Below are 14,060 nucleotides of genomic sequence, written 5' to 3' on the forward strand. Positions count from 1 at the left end.
CACCGAAGCCTTGTTTCTGTTCAGTCTGATTTTATGTCAAATATGTGCAGAGCTTTGCAGTTTGTGTATATTTTTTGAACTGAAGAAAACAGTTTGTGTTCAAAAGTGAACTGTGACTTCCTCGTTGGACTACACTAGGTCAAGTTCAAGTTGTACCTGTCAAATTCAGTCTTTAGAGCTGGCCACACTGACTTCCATAGGGCTAAAAATCTCACTGCAAACATTTTGCACTGCTCTACTGGTGACTGGTGACATAATTAAGATTTACTTATGTCTACTAGAATGTAGTTATGCTGAGGATTGGGAAATTAGAAACAAACTTAGCCAAGGCATTAAATTTATAGAGGTGCTTAAAAGACCATATTGTTAGCAGGATTTATAAAAGCCATGAAGCTGTATATAGTGTCAGCTTGCTATCAGGAACAGACTGATGTGCTACCTTAAACCCTACTCCTTAACCTATGTAGCTATGTTCTTTGTGCAGGTGCGTAGCACTCGCTGATGTCCTACCCATCCTTATTTTCTCTTGCACTAACGTTCAAAATCCCTGTTTCCTCTTTCCCCAGGGGGAACAAACTTGAGTGTCTATAATTTGGTTCAAGGAATTTTGTTGCCAGCTTAAGTAGAATTATAATATTAATTAAAAACAGCACACAGAATGCTGAAGATGGTATTTTGCCTTGTGAAAATTGGAGCTTCTTATGAAGAAATGTAGGAATGAAAAGATCCTAACAGGATAAACTTTAGCTGTGTAGGCCTTCATAGTGAATCAAATATCCAACATGGTATGCATATCATATTTACGTCGCTCATCTGAACTTCATGGAAATATTAGCAAACAGTGTCAAGCAGGAGGATATGTCAATTTAATGGAAGCAGTGAATAATAGTAACATCTTTAAGTAAACCTGGTTTTGCACTTCCTTTCAGAAATAACACAATCTTTATGTGTGTGTCCGGTCTTTCAGAATTAAAACTTTAAAGCCTTAATCTTCTACTGACAAAAAACACATTGTTGTTATTCTTTTGGGACATTTTGTTTTGTCTTTATGTGCTGAAGATTCAGAACTCATTTTTCTCCTCTTTTTTCCACATTGAAATGACATTTAACTTGAAGAGTTTTCCACCTGTCTTCCCCCTGTATGTTACCCGTAGGCTGTGTTGAACATCTGAATTTCCATTTTGTGGGAAACGCCCCCAAATTTCCTGAAGATTAGAAGAAAAAAAAAAAATAGCTCTATATAGAAAGGTTTGTCTATACCTGCTCTTTTTGGTTAATCAGCAGTAGGACATACGTATGCATTACTGAACTATGTGGGAGCCTTAGGGACCAAAGTAGAACACTTTGAACTACTCAGCTCTCCTCAGATGCCTGTGTAATACACTTCATTTACAGCCTGCTCTGTTACTGTCTCCTCCAGCAGCGGAACCCAGGGCTATAGGGCTATAAGTACACTTGAGTTCAAAGATGGCACTTAGCTTTGTCACCAGTGTGTCTGCACTTATTTCTTGTCCAGACAGTATTACTCCTTTGGCATATGTTGTCATGAACACAGTTTTCCCAGAGAGTTTGCCAGTTGGTTAGCTCGCAAGCATATGTGTTTATATATAGTTACAGTAGCTTATTCTGTTTGGGTTCTTGTATGTGCTGTTAACTATGGTATCCAGAAATATTACATAATGTTTTTAAATAAAGGTATTAAATATTAATCTATGCATTTTGTGGATGTCAAAGAAAGAGAAGAAAGTTTATTTTCAGTTATGCTAATAATGGTATTAGTGGTTTTGTGACGTGGTGGTAAAATTATTAATGTTTAAGATTTGAGAGGTCTAGCCAAGACATTTATCCTAACTAAAAGAACATTTAACTAAAAGCTAACAGTCTGTGATTGTTTCCAAATCATCACTTCTGAGCTAAGGTAATATTGGGTCTGCCACTCCTACGGGCTCCACCAAGAGCCATACCTCTATATTGTCACATTATTTACTGTTTGATTCCTTCTTAGAAGTGTGGCAGTTAGCAAGCTGCTTAAGGAGTCCATTCCTCCAGGGATGGATACCTGGCTTTACTAACATTGAAATGATTGTGTTTTTTCACCTCTTCCTTTTTTCTGAAACTGTATATAGGCTGGGTCTCTGGGATCACTTGGCAGAGAACAGGGGAGCAGAGGGGGAGATGCTGTCCCAATGTTCTCTCACTATGATCAGAGTTAATAAAGCTTCTGCCTGACTTGTCCTAAATTTTACTTGCATTATTATGCGCTTGGAGCTCCCAGATTCTCTCCAGCTGTGACCCGCTTGCAGAGATGCATTGTATGCTTTTCTCTGATTTTGTGGAAAGCTTGAAGGACTGTCACTTGGCTTCTGAATTTCGTATCTCCCAAGTCTGTTGATTTTCTTTTCCAAAAGTTTCAGTGCCTGAAAAATGTTCTTAATTTGCTTGATTTGTGACATTGTGTCATTTTTGTATTTCACATCTTTCTCCTTCGAACTACTCTTTTACCATGGACTCAGAGCTAATTGAAAGCTGGGTATTTTGTCACTGAAAATTGATTTATTGATAAACATTTTATCCTTAATCCAGCCTTTCTGTCTTCTTACTTCCTGCTGTTCATGCCTGGCATATTCTTCTCGGTTCAGTTTTGGCAAGAACTTTCCTTCAACCTTCCTTTTAAGCACCCGTATTCCACTAAATCTTTCTACTCTGTCCTCCTACTGGTAATGCCTGCATTTCTCCAGGCATTTGACATTTTCGGTGTTGTTTAGAGATAATATATGCAGTATCAGATACTTGTATCTAGTGCCATATAACATATAGGTTTGGGGTGTCCTAATGGATCGATGAGGAACTTAAATTGGTCATCCAAGAGGAGTCTTTTGTACTGCGACCTCCATTACAGACGTAAATTGCTTTTTGTATTAAAGACTCAAAAGAGTTAAGTCATTGCTGCTTTTTTTGTCTAACACATTGCTGCTTTTTTATCTCACTATGAGATTTCATTCCTGCTGCTAGATACAGTTTGTTATAAATGCTAGGGTCATTCACAAGTGGATTCTTCCAGAAGTTTTCAATATATTCCCCAATATGCTGTAGTCATTAATATGCAAAGGCAAACTGTAGATGAGAAGGTTTGGGATGGAGAAAGAGAAGTAATGGCATTAGTTTTTATAAGTCTTTTTTTTCCCCTGAAATGACAAAGCTTATTCTTGGGCTTGTTGAAACACGAATCAGAGAGTACTGGATAGTATAAGTATACTCTGAAAGCATTTTCCCCTTTAGTTTAAATAGGGTTTCACACTATTATTTTTATTAATTATAGCATTTACTTACTATTAATATAGTCTCCACTAAAAGACAGGTACAAAAAATTACCTATATTAAATCTGAATGAACAGTCTTTCATTATTTCCTGGTAAATAAAAATGAAAAAGCTGCGGTTTCAATAATTAAGCGGCAGTGGTTAGTTTAGAAATCTCAATTCTTCCTGATAAAATGTATAGTGCTTTGTGGCATTTTTATCTAAAGAACACATGGATGTGCACTGTCGAGGTGAAAGAATACAGAGTGATTTAAAATGCACTCTGACTACACAGCATATACAGGCATTCAAATATGTACATGGATTGGCACATAAACACCAAGCATATGACCTGCTCCATTGAACAATAGCATTTGTAAGTCATAGCTGTTGAATGTTAAATATGGAAATAATTGGAGTTAACTCATGCAGTGAAACTGTAGTAATGCAGACTAGGCGTTACAGTCCTGCCATAAATCTGTTGAAGCAGAGAGACAGCTCAAAAAATGAGGATAAATTGCTTCTGCTTTGCAGTGCTCCATTTCACTGTTGTCTTGTATGTGTCTGCCCATTGCTCCTTTCTCTGAATGGATGTTTTAGTGCTTCTGGTTAGTGCTGCAGTCGTACCCTGAGAAACTAAAATCTCCATTCAATGCTTGAGATAAATACTGCAAAAACAAGAACAGGGCACATTTTCCTACGGCGCAAGGTCTCTCAGCAGAGCTGACCTCAGGTGCTGTGGTGATGCAGGCCAGCTCTGCTGGGGAGAGAGGGTCAGCCTTTCTCTGTGTTCCTAACTGCTTACCTTAATAACATGGCTAAATAGCATCAAATGTGATTGTGGTTATTTCTCCTGTAGCGGTAGGTACCGTGAATCATGGGGATGGCCAGCTGCACTTTGGATTAAGACACTGAAAAACCATCAGCAGCAAAACTACATTTCTAAGGAGAAAAAGCTTGTAAGGCAACTATGGATAGAATCACCCACAGCTAATCATCAGTATGCCTGAAGCACATATCTCAAGCTTGGGCTTAGATAGCTCTGAGGTTTATATTTCTGTGTTCCCTGCATTTCTAACTAATTCCTGTTGGTTGCAGGCAGTGGAATGGCAATGTGATGAAGCTACTAAAAGAGCCTGTTACAGTAAAGGCAAATCAAAGGTAAGCATGAGACAGCTGTTCTGCTTTAATAATATTTATGTGTTAATAGCAGGTGTAATTCAGTGTATAAATCTCTACCTTATGCATTTTACTGTCTCACAAGAGAATTGTAGAAAAGGAGTCTGACACTGATGTATAAGTAAAGGAATAAAAAACAATATAGGGAGTGTGGGGTGAGAGGTACAGTCACGTGTTTCTTTTCTGAAATGATCAAGAACTTTCGTTTCCGACAATTTACTGTTTTGACTCTACAACATGTCATATGTAATGGGCTGTACTCTCACTTCATTTTCAGTGCTGTAAATCCTGAATAACTGTGTAATTACTTTGTAAAATCCTCAATTTATTTCCCTGTGTATTAGATGCAATTTTAGGAACATTTATATTTCATATCTACTGGCACTATGAAGAAAATAATATGAAATTCACTAACTTTTTAGACATGGGACTTGATATATTTTTAGTATTCAGAACCAATTCCTTATCTGGCCAACTACAATTTCTTTTATTCAGCACAGGTAAGTGCAATGCTAAGATGGAACCCATATTGATGCTGTGTTCTTTAGTGGCTGTCCTAAGCTGAAGCTAGTTATCAAATTAATTATAAAATAAGTTACAAATGCATGCCATCTCTATCTGTAATTATTATACTGTTTAAAGTTAATTGACTTAAAACATAAAGGGAGAACACATCAAGAGTGGTAACGACAGAGAAGCACACTTGCTTTCAGGACCCATGTTTGGTAGAACATGTCAACATATGTTATTAATGTGCAAAACTCAAAAAAAACCCCAAGCTTCAAAAACATATTCCAAATGCTTGTACCACCTAGTAGAGGAGGGAGTCTCTTCTGCATAGTCATCTAATCACTGACTTTTTATCTTCTCCCATTAAACAGTTCATTTCCAGCTTTTTTTACTAAGTGCTGGAAAAAAATGTTGCAGTGTACCCTTGGCCTATCCTTTTCTGTTTGAGATTAAAGAGGAAGAATGGCCTCACTTCAGAAACATGCTATACCGTGAGGAGAGAAAAAGACATAATTACTTGGAAAAAAAAGCAAGAGTAGTGAATGTGCAGTGTAAAGCTTCATGCATGGAAGATGATTGTCTTTACGGAGGAACATCTTTCCCTGTAGAAATGAGTTTATAGTAGTGGGAAAAGGCATTAAGAATGGTGTTGCCTTCTTTGTCCTTCTCCTTTCCTTTTCTTTCCATCCCAGTGTAAGAAATGTATTTAAGTGTTACTGGTCACTGGCTATTAAGGCACAGGATTTGCTAGGTATATAGAAGGTATTAATAGCTGGAGAAAAGAAATGGGTTAGATTTTACTTAAAGCTTTCTAACTTGAGTAGACAAACTCTGGTGACTCAAGTTATGTGTGAAGGCTTTAATGGAAGAAACAGCATCTAGCAGGTGTTCTGATCTACAATGTTACTTGTCAGTTTGTGAAGAGAGAACAAAGAACTTCTGGGACCTCATACTTTAAGCAAATGTTTCATTTTGTAAGTTGTAATTTCTCCCTGGAAGATTTATTCTTGTTCTTGTAATATATCCCTCAAGCTTTTATCCTTAGTCTTCAGATGACAATACTCTGAAGTAAGAGAGCATGCTCAGGTGACAATAGAATATGACAGGTTGCATTAATCAAGGTGCGTATACAGCAGAAACTATCATGGTAGGAATGCACTGTGTAACTAAAAGTTTATGCCTCTGTTTTACAGTGATTTTCCAAGTTTAAAACTGTGAGAATAACGTTCAGTTTGTCTGAAAATCACAGCGCAGTGACTGATCTACCATGATGGGTGACAGTAATGGTAAATTGGAGACTATAGTAGTGTACTTTTGAATATTATGTTTACAATACTGTTTGTGGTTTAAAATCCCCATTCAATTGAACAGTGCAGAGTCGTATGTTGCTATTAAATAATTTTGCTAAGAGAAGTACTCAACACTGGTGAAATGCATTTAAGAATGGACCTTAGCGTAGTACATATATGCAGATTTTCATTCATGCTCATCGTACCCTTTTGAAGAAGCTGATGATTAGAAGTTATGCTGTCATTGTAAAATATTATATATGTTATTCCTATAACGACCTCTGCAATTGTTTCTTAGTATTTTTATGAGTTGGATAAAGATTTAGTGCTTCATTTGTATCCATAGCCTTGTTCCTCACAATCTAGAAGAGAAGTACAATCCTTAGGTGTTTGAAGGTAATCCTGAGAGGAAATAGTTCTTTTCTTATTGTTACCATAGGGCTTTTTTTTTGATGTGCAAACTTTGTGGCTTGAAAGCTTCATGTAGGAGTTGCTGGAGAATGCAGAGAAGTTGTCTGAGGCAGCCTACCCAGCTGGAATGACGACTTTTCATGCCTCTCTTGCTTTCACTGGTGTGACCGAGGTCAGAGAAAGGATAGCCTAATGATGTTTGTCTTTTATTGCCTCATGATGAAGACTAAAACAAGGCCACTATACTCTCTGTACAAGAAGGACTTACACATGCAGATGAGGAAAGCACCTGATCTGTGGTGTGCTCCTCTTCCTAGGCAAACCACAAAAGCCTTCTCTTGGAAAAACAGAATTATCAGGCCAGGAAGAATTCACTCCAGTGCTACAGTGAATTGTCCCTCTTCAAAGGAAATCCCCTGGGAACCACAATTCCAGTTACTGTTATCAGAAAGACTGCTTGCTTGCTCGTTATTGTATAAATAGATCCAGCACAAACTGGAGACTTGCTGGGGGGCTGCATTTCTATAACATTTCTCAGGGCAACTTCAGATTTTAGGGCAGGCACATGTGTGACTGTAGGGAAGGGACAGGAAAGATTGGAGACAAAATATACAAGGCCAGCCCAGACTGTGGCAAAGGAGAGATGAGGATTACAAGGATGGCTGTGGGTAAGTTATTCATCCAAATCCTGGTTTCTCTTGAAGCTCTGTGGCCCACAGAGTAGCATGGGGGCAATGAGTTCAGGCAGCAAAACTAAAAGTCAGTTTGCTGATGGGGTGCCCTGAAACCAGAAGCTAGCTTTGAACCCTGAAGCAACTCTAGTAGTTTTGAGATAATGGTCAGTTAAACACGAGTCTTTTTTTTTTTTTTTTTTTTTTTGTTCTTGAGAAAAAAGCTGCACAGAATTTTTGCCTCAAGCTGTTAGCAGTGGTTGTTGTTCTGAGGTTTATGCTTTAGGAGCCAACGAGGGAAAAGAGCTGAAGGGGAAAACATATAGGGACATCTGCCACATTTGACAGTGTAATGCGCACTTGACTTTTGAAGGCTGATGTTTGTTACTGAGACTTCAGACTTTTATCCACCAATTTAAGCTGTTGCTTAAAATAACTAGTGGCTCCAGAAACGAGCCAGACAAAATGATGTCCTTGTGGCCAGCATGCGTTAGCATTTAGAAGTCTAAAACACCACACATGGTTAAGAGAATAAATTTGGCCATTCAGACTGGCACTTGTGGTAAGGACTGTTATAAAGTAAAAATATAAATACGCATGGTAAAAATACAATAAACCAAAGAAAGATTAAAAAAATATATATAATTGAAGTAAAGTCTCTTATCCCTTGTTTATTTCAGATTCTAACGGCTGTGTGTGTTAGCATCTGAACTTTCAATAAAAGTATTAAAAAATTAAACACAGGTGTTTTTAAAACGTTAGCCTATACAAGAAACATTGCTGTAAATGGATACCCATATCCAGCCACATTGTCCTTGAACTGTCAAGATGGTCTTAAACTTAAGTAGCTGTTTCTAATAGTTGTATTTTGTTTCAGGTATGCTGGTATAAAGGTAGAAAGTACTCGCTAAATGAATTTCTTTCTTTCAAAGGTATTTTTATAGGAGAATAGGAAAGTATACGGCAGAGAGGTCAAGATGAAATGGAGATTAAGGCTATGTAAAAGATGGCCACCAAAGCTACCACCACCCTCCAAACTAAAAAACCTTTGGTTTTTAGGTCCTTTGCATTCATCAATGCCACTTCTACAACACACATGTCTTTTTTTGCACAGCTAAAAAGTGAACCAGCTGAGTTTGACTCCAGAGCTAGAAAAGTGACTCTGAACAATTCGAATGACTAAATAACGGAGTCATTTTCATTATGGTTTTGGGTGGTGATTGTTTTACTCATGACTAATTTTTTTTAATTTGTTTTGTATTATTTTGGATTTGTCATATGAAGAAAATAGCCAATTATAAAAGCTGTTCTTTCAGTTTGGGTTTTGTTGTACTATGTACCCCACAGAAATTTGATATGAGATATCTTATTTGCCCTGTTGCAGTATGGATTGTTGTGAAGTTGGCACAGGACTTGGGAACATTAAAGAGAAGAATCTTGTGAATCCCAGGAATGTCAGAGTTTAAAAAATTAACATTATTTTTGAACAGAAAGAGTGGGTGATCAGCGTGCAAGTAATTTGGCAATGGCACTATTTCAGGGAGCTCTGGAATATGAAGAGGAGACGTTGGATGGGTTGTAATGTCAGTACCCACTTATTTTTCCTACACTTACATTCCATGGCTTTCTGCAAAGGGCAAGATGGAAGTAGCCCAAAGAATAAATTACTGTGTTATGTTCTGTGAACCTCCCTGATCACCCTTCCCACAAAAAAAAGAAGGAATTGCTGCCTCTTTTTTCCTTGGTGTAGTTAAAACAACCTGCAACAGGGAAATGGCCTAGAAGTGAAATAATTACTTTTTAAAAGGCTCGTTGCACTGCCCAACTCTGTTATATGGTTGCATATTAGCTTCTGTTTGGTTGAAAGAATGTTAAGATGACAGTTTTGGTAAGTTCAAGATAAAGTTGTTGTATTTTTACCTAATGGGAATCAAATCTTAATTCTAAGATGTTTGACACTTACCTTTAAAGGCTCGAGGTGAAGCGTTTAAAAGCTACATTTTCATGAGATACTAATGCGAATGAAGTTTTGGGGGGTATTTTTTCAAAGAGGTGGTTTTTTTCTGAGATTTTACTGGGTGGTGGGTGGTGGGTTTTTTTAAACTTCATTTTGTATTAGGAAAGGTATGGATAATAGATTCTGAGAGTTTTCTCAGAGATCTTTAAAGTATTTTGTCCATCTTGCTTTGCAGTCTGTTTTGTGCCTGTTCAATTTATTCAGGATTATATTTCTTGTCTTCCAGGATGAGAGTCTATTTTCAAGATAAACAAGCAATACATTTAATATAACTGTAGGCCATATAATGGGACTTCTGCGCCATTACTATTACATGGATTTACTTACACAATTCCACTTAAAATCTCTTAGAATTGCACAGCTGTATTTTCACAAGTTTTTTTTTAATGCTTTACATGAGACTATCTTGTGAATAAATGCTAGAGAGCATTCAAATGGAAGGTTCCAGGAAACTTTATTTTTTCCAAGCATATTGTTGATTTTGTTCATTTTATTAGATAGGGATGTTGATTTTTGCAGGAGGAGTGTTTGAATCTTTCCTACATACAGTTCTGGGAGATTTTTAGTATTGCAGAAAAAGGCTTTCTGTCTGAATAAACAGTAGAAATTGCTGTTGATTTCTAGCTTCTGAAATGAGAGAAATGAACATCATAAAGCTTTCACACATCCTAATGGGATAAAAAGCATGTCAGATTATTCCTCAGGGGTGAGCATCTATATATTGAGGTAATGAAATTTCTTGAGAAACTTCAAATTAACAGAAACATAGATGCTTGTAATAAAACATATTGTGCAAATTATGAAACTAGTAGTGACAAATCTACATCTGAACATCTCAAGAATTTTATTTGTACTGGTTTCAACATACTTGTGTTACTGATAGCCTGTTCTTTCTCCTGTTTTCCTCCCAACTTCCTCCCTTGGCCTGATCTGTCTTCAAAACCAGCATCTGATCCATTGAGACAGCAGTGCGTTATTTAAGTCAGCATCTATCACTTCAGAGTTTAGCTAAACCTTTGAAATATACACTTAGAAGAAATCTTCAGTACTGAAGAAGTTTGTTGTTACCCTACTAAGAACTTCTCACAAAGACTGATAGATGCATATGTTGTAGTTAGGAAATCTATGTATATAATTATTGCTAACACATCAGGTGTGCTCAGGCCTTGTTCCCCTAAATTTTTATGTGTGGACACAAAACCATGGAAAGCAAATCGTAATTGGTCTCCCCTATCCTTTGAAGTACCACTGAATATAGTCTTTCTTTTCTGTATGGCAGGAGGAATGCCAGAACTACATTCGAGTGCTTCTTGTTGGAGGCAACCATCTCTTTACCTGTGGAACCAACGCATTCACTCCTATCTGCACCAATCGGACGGTATGAGTTCCATGTTTTGTCCCACCAGCTCGAGTCTTTGTTCTGAGCCAGCAGACCAGAAGGCAGAGCGTGCTGTGGTTGAGTCCACGCTGTTTGCGTACCGGTGGGTGAGCTGATGTGTAAAAGGCTGATTTGGCGAGTGGCAGGCCAAAGAGGAGAGTTCACCCGTGATCTCCTTATGCGGTCTTCTCCTGAGCTGTGGGAGAGAGCACAGCTATGAGCAGCTCAGTTCCTCCCACATGCCAGTTTTTTATGAACCGTAGGTATTGCTAAGACTTCTGCCACTCTATCAAGTTTGGTTGGCATCAAATGTTTTAGTTACAAGATGTAGTTGGGTAGCTGCCTACTGTGTACGTGTAGTTCTGGAGAAGATGAGAGTACCAGTATTAGTGATTTCTGACTGGCGAGAATGAGAAATCTTGGTGGACAAAATCTGTCGTTCTGTTTCTGAAAAAAACCTAGTTGTCATTTATGAGTATCAAAGCAAGAGAGTCCATTAAGGATCAATAATAGTCATAATAAAAATCAAAATGTCACTGTTTGTGCTAAGCTGGCTATTTATTTCAGGAGGGGAGGGGAGAGGTGTTTTAATACAAAGAATAGCTGTATCACCAAAAAACTCCTTGGCACATTTATTATATTTAAACCTATTGTACCTTTATTTTCAAATAACATATTAACATCATATTGTGGTTTATGGCTGAAAGCATTAGGGCTACTAAATCAGAGAGTTAGTTCTGCTGAACTGGAAAGCTCTTTTTTTAAATCTCATTTTTCAGGTGAGATTCTTTCCTAGAACACACCAACAAAACAAATAGGTTATTTTTTTTTTTTCATTGTCTGACCATTTGCTACGGTGAATACCTTAGCTGACTCTGGCAATCAGATCTGTTTTTCATAATAACAGTCTGTCTAGAGATAATTAATTTTTGAGTTGCTTCTAATATAAAACATTTTAGGCATGGTGGCTAATGATTAACTTGCATGTTTTACATACCAAAGTGGCAGAAGTGAGATCAGACAACATTATAGTAAAACTTTTTATACGAGACAGTTTTAGATTGATGTAAAGGTCAGCTCATTACTGTTGTACAATACAACAGCAGATAACTGGTGTTTATGGTAGGATTTTGCTCAGATTGATGCAGCTTGGCTGAAATGATAATATTCAGGTTGTTTTAATTCCTTTTTCTCACTCTTTTACAGTTAAGTAACTTGACAGAGATACACGATCAAATCAGTGGCATGGCTCGCTGTCCTTACAGTCCTCAGCACAACTCCACTGCTCTTCTCACTTCCAGTGGGGAATTATATGCTGCTACAGCCATGGATTTTCCAGGAAGGGATCCTGCTATTTATCGCAGTTTGGGGGCCCTTCCTCCTCTCCGCACTGCCCAGTACAACTCCAAGTGGCTGAATGGTGAGTGCTGATGGACCATGAGACTCATCTTTTTTTAACCCATGTTCTTCATATTCAGTCTTGAAATTCCATTCTGAGAGTTTGAATGTTTTTAGAGTGTTGTTTATCTCATTTAAAAATTATTTTGCATAATATTTTTTTATTTTACTGGTATAATTATTATGATATTTAATTAATATAAGTGCAGTTTGTAGATGTGCACTTAAATATTTACGTCATGTTTGCAGGCATAGGGACGAGCTGTACTGTATCTCTCAGATGCGCTCACATGGCAAAGCTGAGTCAGCCAAGAGCCGCAGCTTGCCTTGAGCATTCTTTTGTGGAGTCTTTCAGAAACCTAAGGCAGAAAATAAACAGTTTAGAATGGACTGAATTCTCCTGGCTTTCCCTGCAGGTCCCAGCCTTGACAAGCAGAAAATGTTGTGCTTTCAAGCTTCTTAGGTGGCAGACTGACGGTTTTGACGCTACTTATAGCCAAAGGATAGGGACTAGTCTGCAAAACATATCATAAAATCGTGTTGTAGCAATGACTCGTGTGGCATGGATGTTAATCACCTGATGAGGATTTCCAGCTGGGAGAAGCTGTAAACTGATAGGTATTCCTCAGATGTAACAGGGCCAGTTGCCATTCTATGTATTACAAAAAAGAAGCAGATTCTTCTAAAATGAAAATTATTATTTAACATAAAATGTGAAATTATGTATATTATAATTTACCTATGCTTGTCTCAGTAGAAAGAAACCCATATTTTCATAACTCGTGCTATGTCACACAACAGTCACTATTCCCACAGTGCATTTCATGTTATGATGGGATTATTCTCATGTTTGAAATTAAGTACAAATACAAACTCTTCTAGCTTCAGAACATTAGGTCAGCTGCGAGAGACAGACTTTATTTTGAGTATTTCAGTTCTCATATAATCTGAATGCTGAATTGTGCATATTTGCTTGGTGTATTTTTCTGTACAAAGAAGCCATCAGAGGTAGCTTGGAGAAATTTGTGACCTTCTCTGAAGGTCAGCCGATTTTAGAATATTAATTAACAAACCAAAACCAAACTGCGTGGAACATAACAGAATTATAGCAGTTCAAAAGAAATGAGAGAGGAAAAATGAGCTCATTGTATAGATATCCCTGTTCAGGTGCTGTTTCTCCACACAGCTGTGGTATTGGAACTAATTGCTGTGCCACACCTGGGTGCTTCTGTCAAAGGGAAAAAATACTTCACACTGAATTTTCAGTTTAACTGGATGTGTTTTATGCCAAAGGGCACACTAAAATTCCCCCCCCCCAGACTCCTCTAATTAATCAGATTCACTGTATTTACAGTTTGTCTATTTAAAGCTTCAGCTACATCTATACATTCTCTGTTAGAGCTCATTCTTCTGCCTCAAAACTGTTTAGAATTAAGTTACCAGGGAAGCGTGGCTTTTCTCTTTGAAGAACAAGATGAGTTTTGTAATTGGAGCCAGTTCAAGCAAATCCAATAAAAGGCTGGAAGCAGCCCAGTTACCTACGTGAAAGGGACGGGGATTGTCTTCTGGGGTAGCTAAGAGCTGGGGATTCATTTGCTTTTATGTCAATTTGCCTGCTCATATGTGACTCAGCACCAAGAAACTGCATTAGTTTTTCGGTGCTTAGACGGAAGTGAAGGTTTTGCTGCTTTCAGTGAGAAAGTAACACAGATAATCCTGCAAGAAAAGTAAGGCATCAGCTGGAATGGAAGCTTCCTAGTCAGTACCTGTTCAGCAGCGGTAGCTGACAGTTACTGTAATTCAGCCTTGGTTTAGGTGTGTATGTGCATGGACATGCGTCTGTGAATGGTTCCAATTTAAAGTTTTTCTTTTCCATCCATGTTTCCCTCAGAGGTGCAGTGTTTTTTCT

At 37.7% G+C, this 14,060-nt stretch overlaps 1 protein-coding gene across 1 annotated transcript in view; it reads left to right on the plus strand.

Moving 5' to 3' along the window:
• Positions 1-14,060, plus strand: part of SEMA5A (semaphorin 5A) — a 345,161-nt gene that overhangs the window by 184,955 nt on the left and 146,146 nt on the right. The window contains exons 6-8 of the mRNA XM_052781946.1: positions 4,397-4,459; positions 10,655-10,753; positions 11,960-12,173. Of these exons, the coding sequence (XP_052637906.1) occupies positions 4,397-4,459; positions 10,655-10,753; positions 11,960-12,173 (376 nt within the window). The remainder of the gene's footprint in view (positions 1-4,396; positions 4,460-10,654; positions 10,754-11,959; positions 12,174-14,060) is intronic.

Source organism: Harpia harpyja, chromosome 1, assembly GCF_026419915.1.
Source record: "Harpia harpyja isolate bHarHar1 chromosome 1, bHarHar1 primary haplotype, whole genome shotgun sequence".
NCBI classification, from domain to species: domain Eukaryota; kingdom Metazoa; phylum Chordata; class Aves; order Accipitriformes; family Accipitridae; genus Harpia; species Harpia harpyja.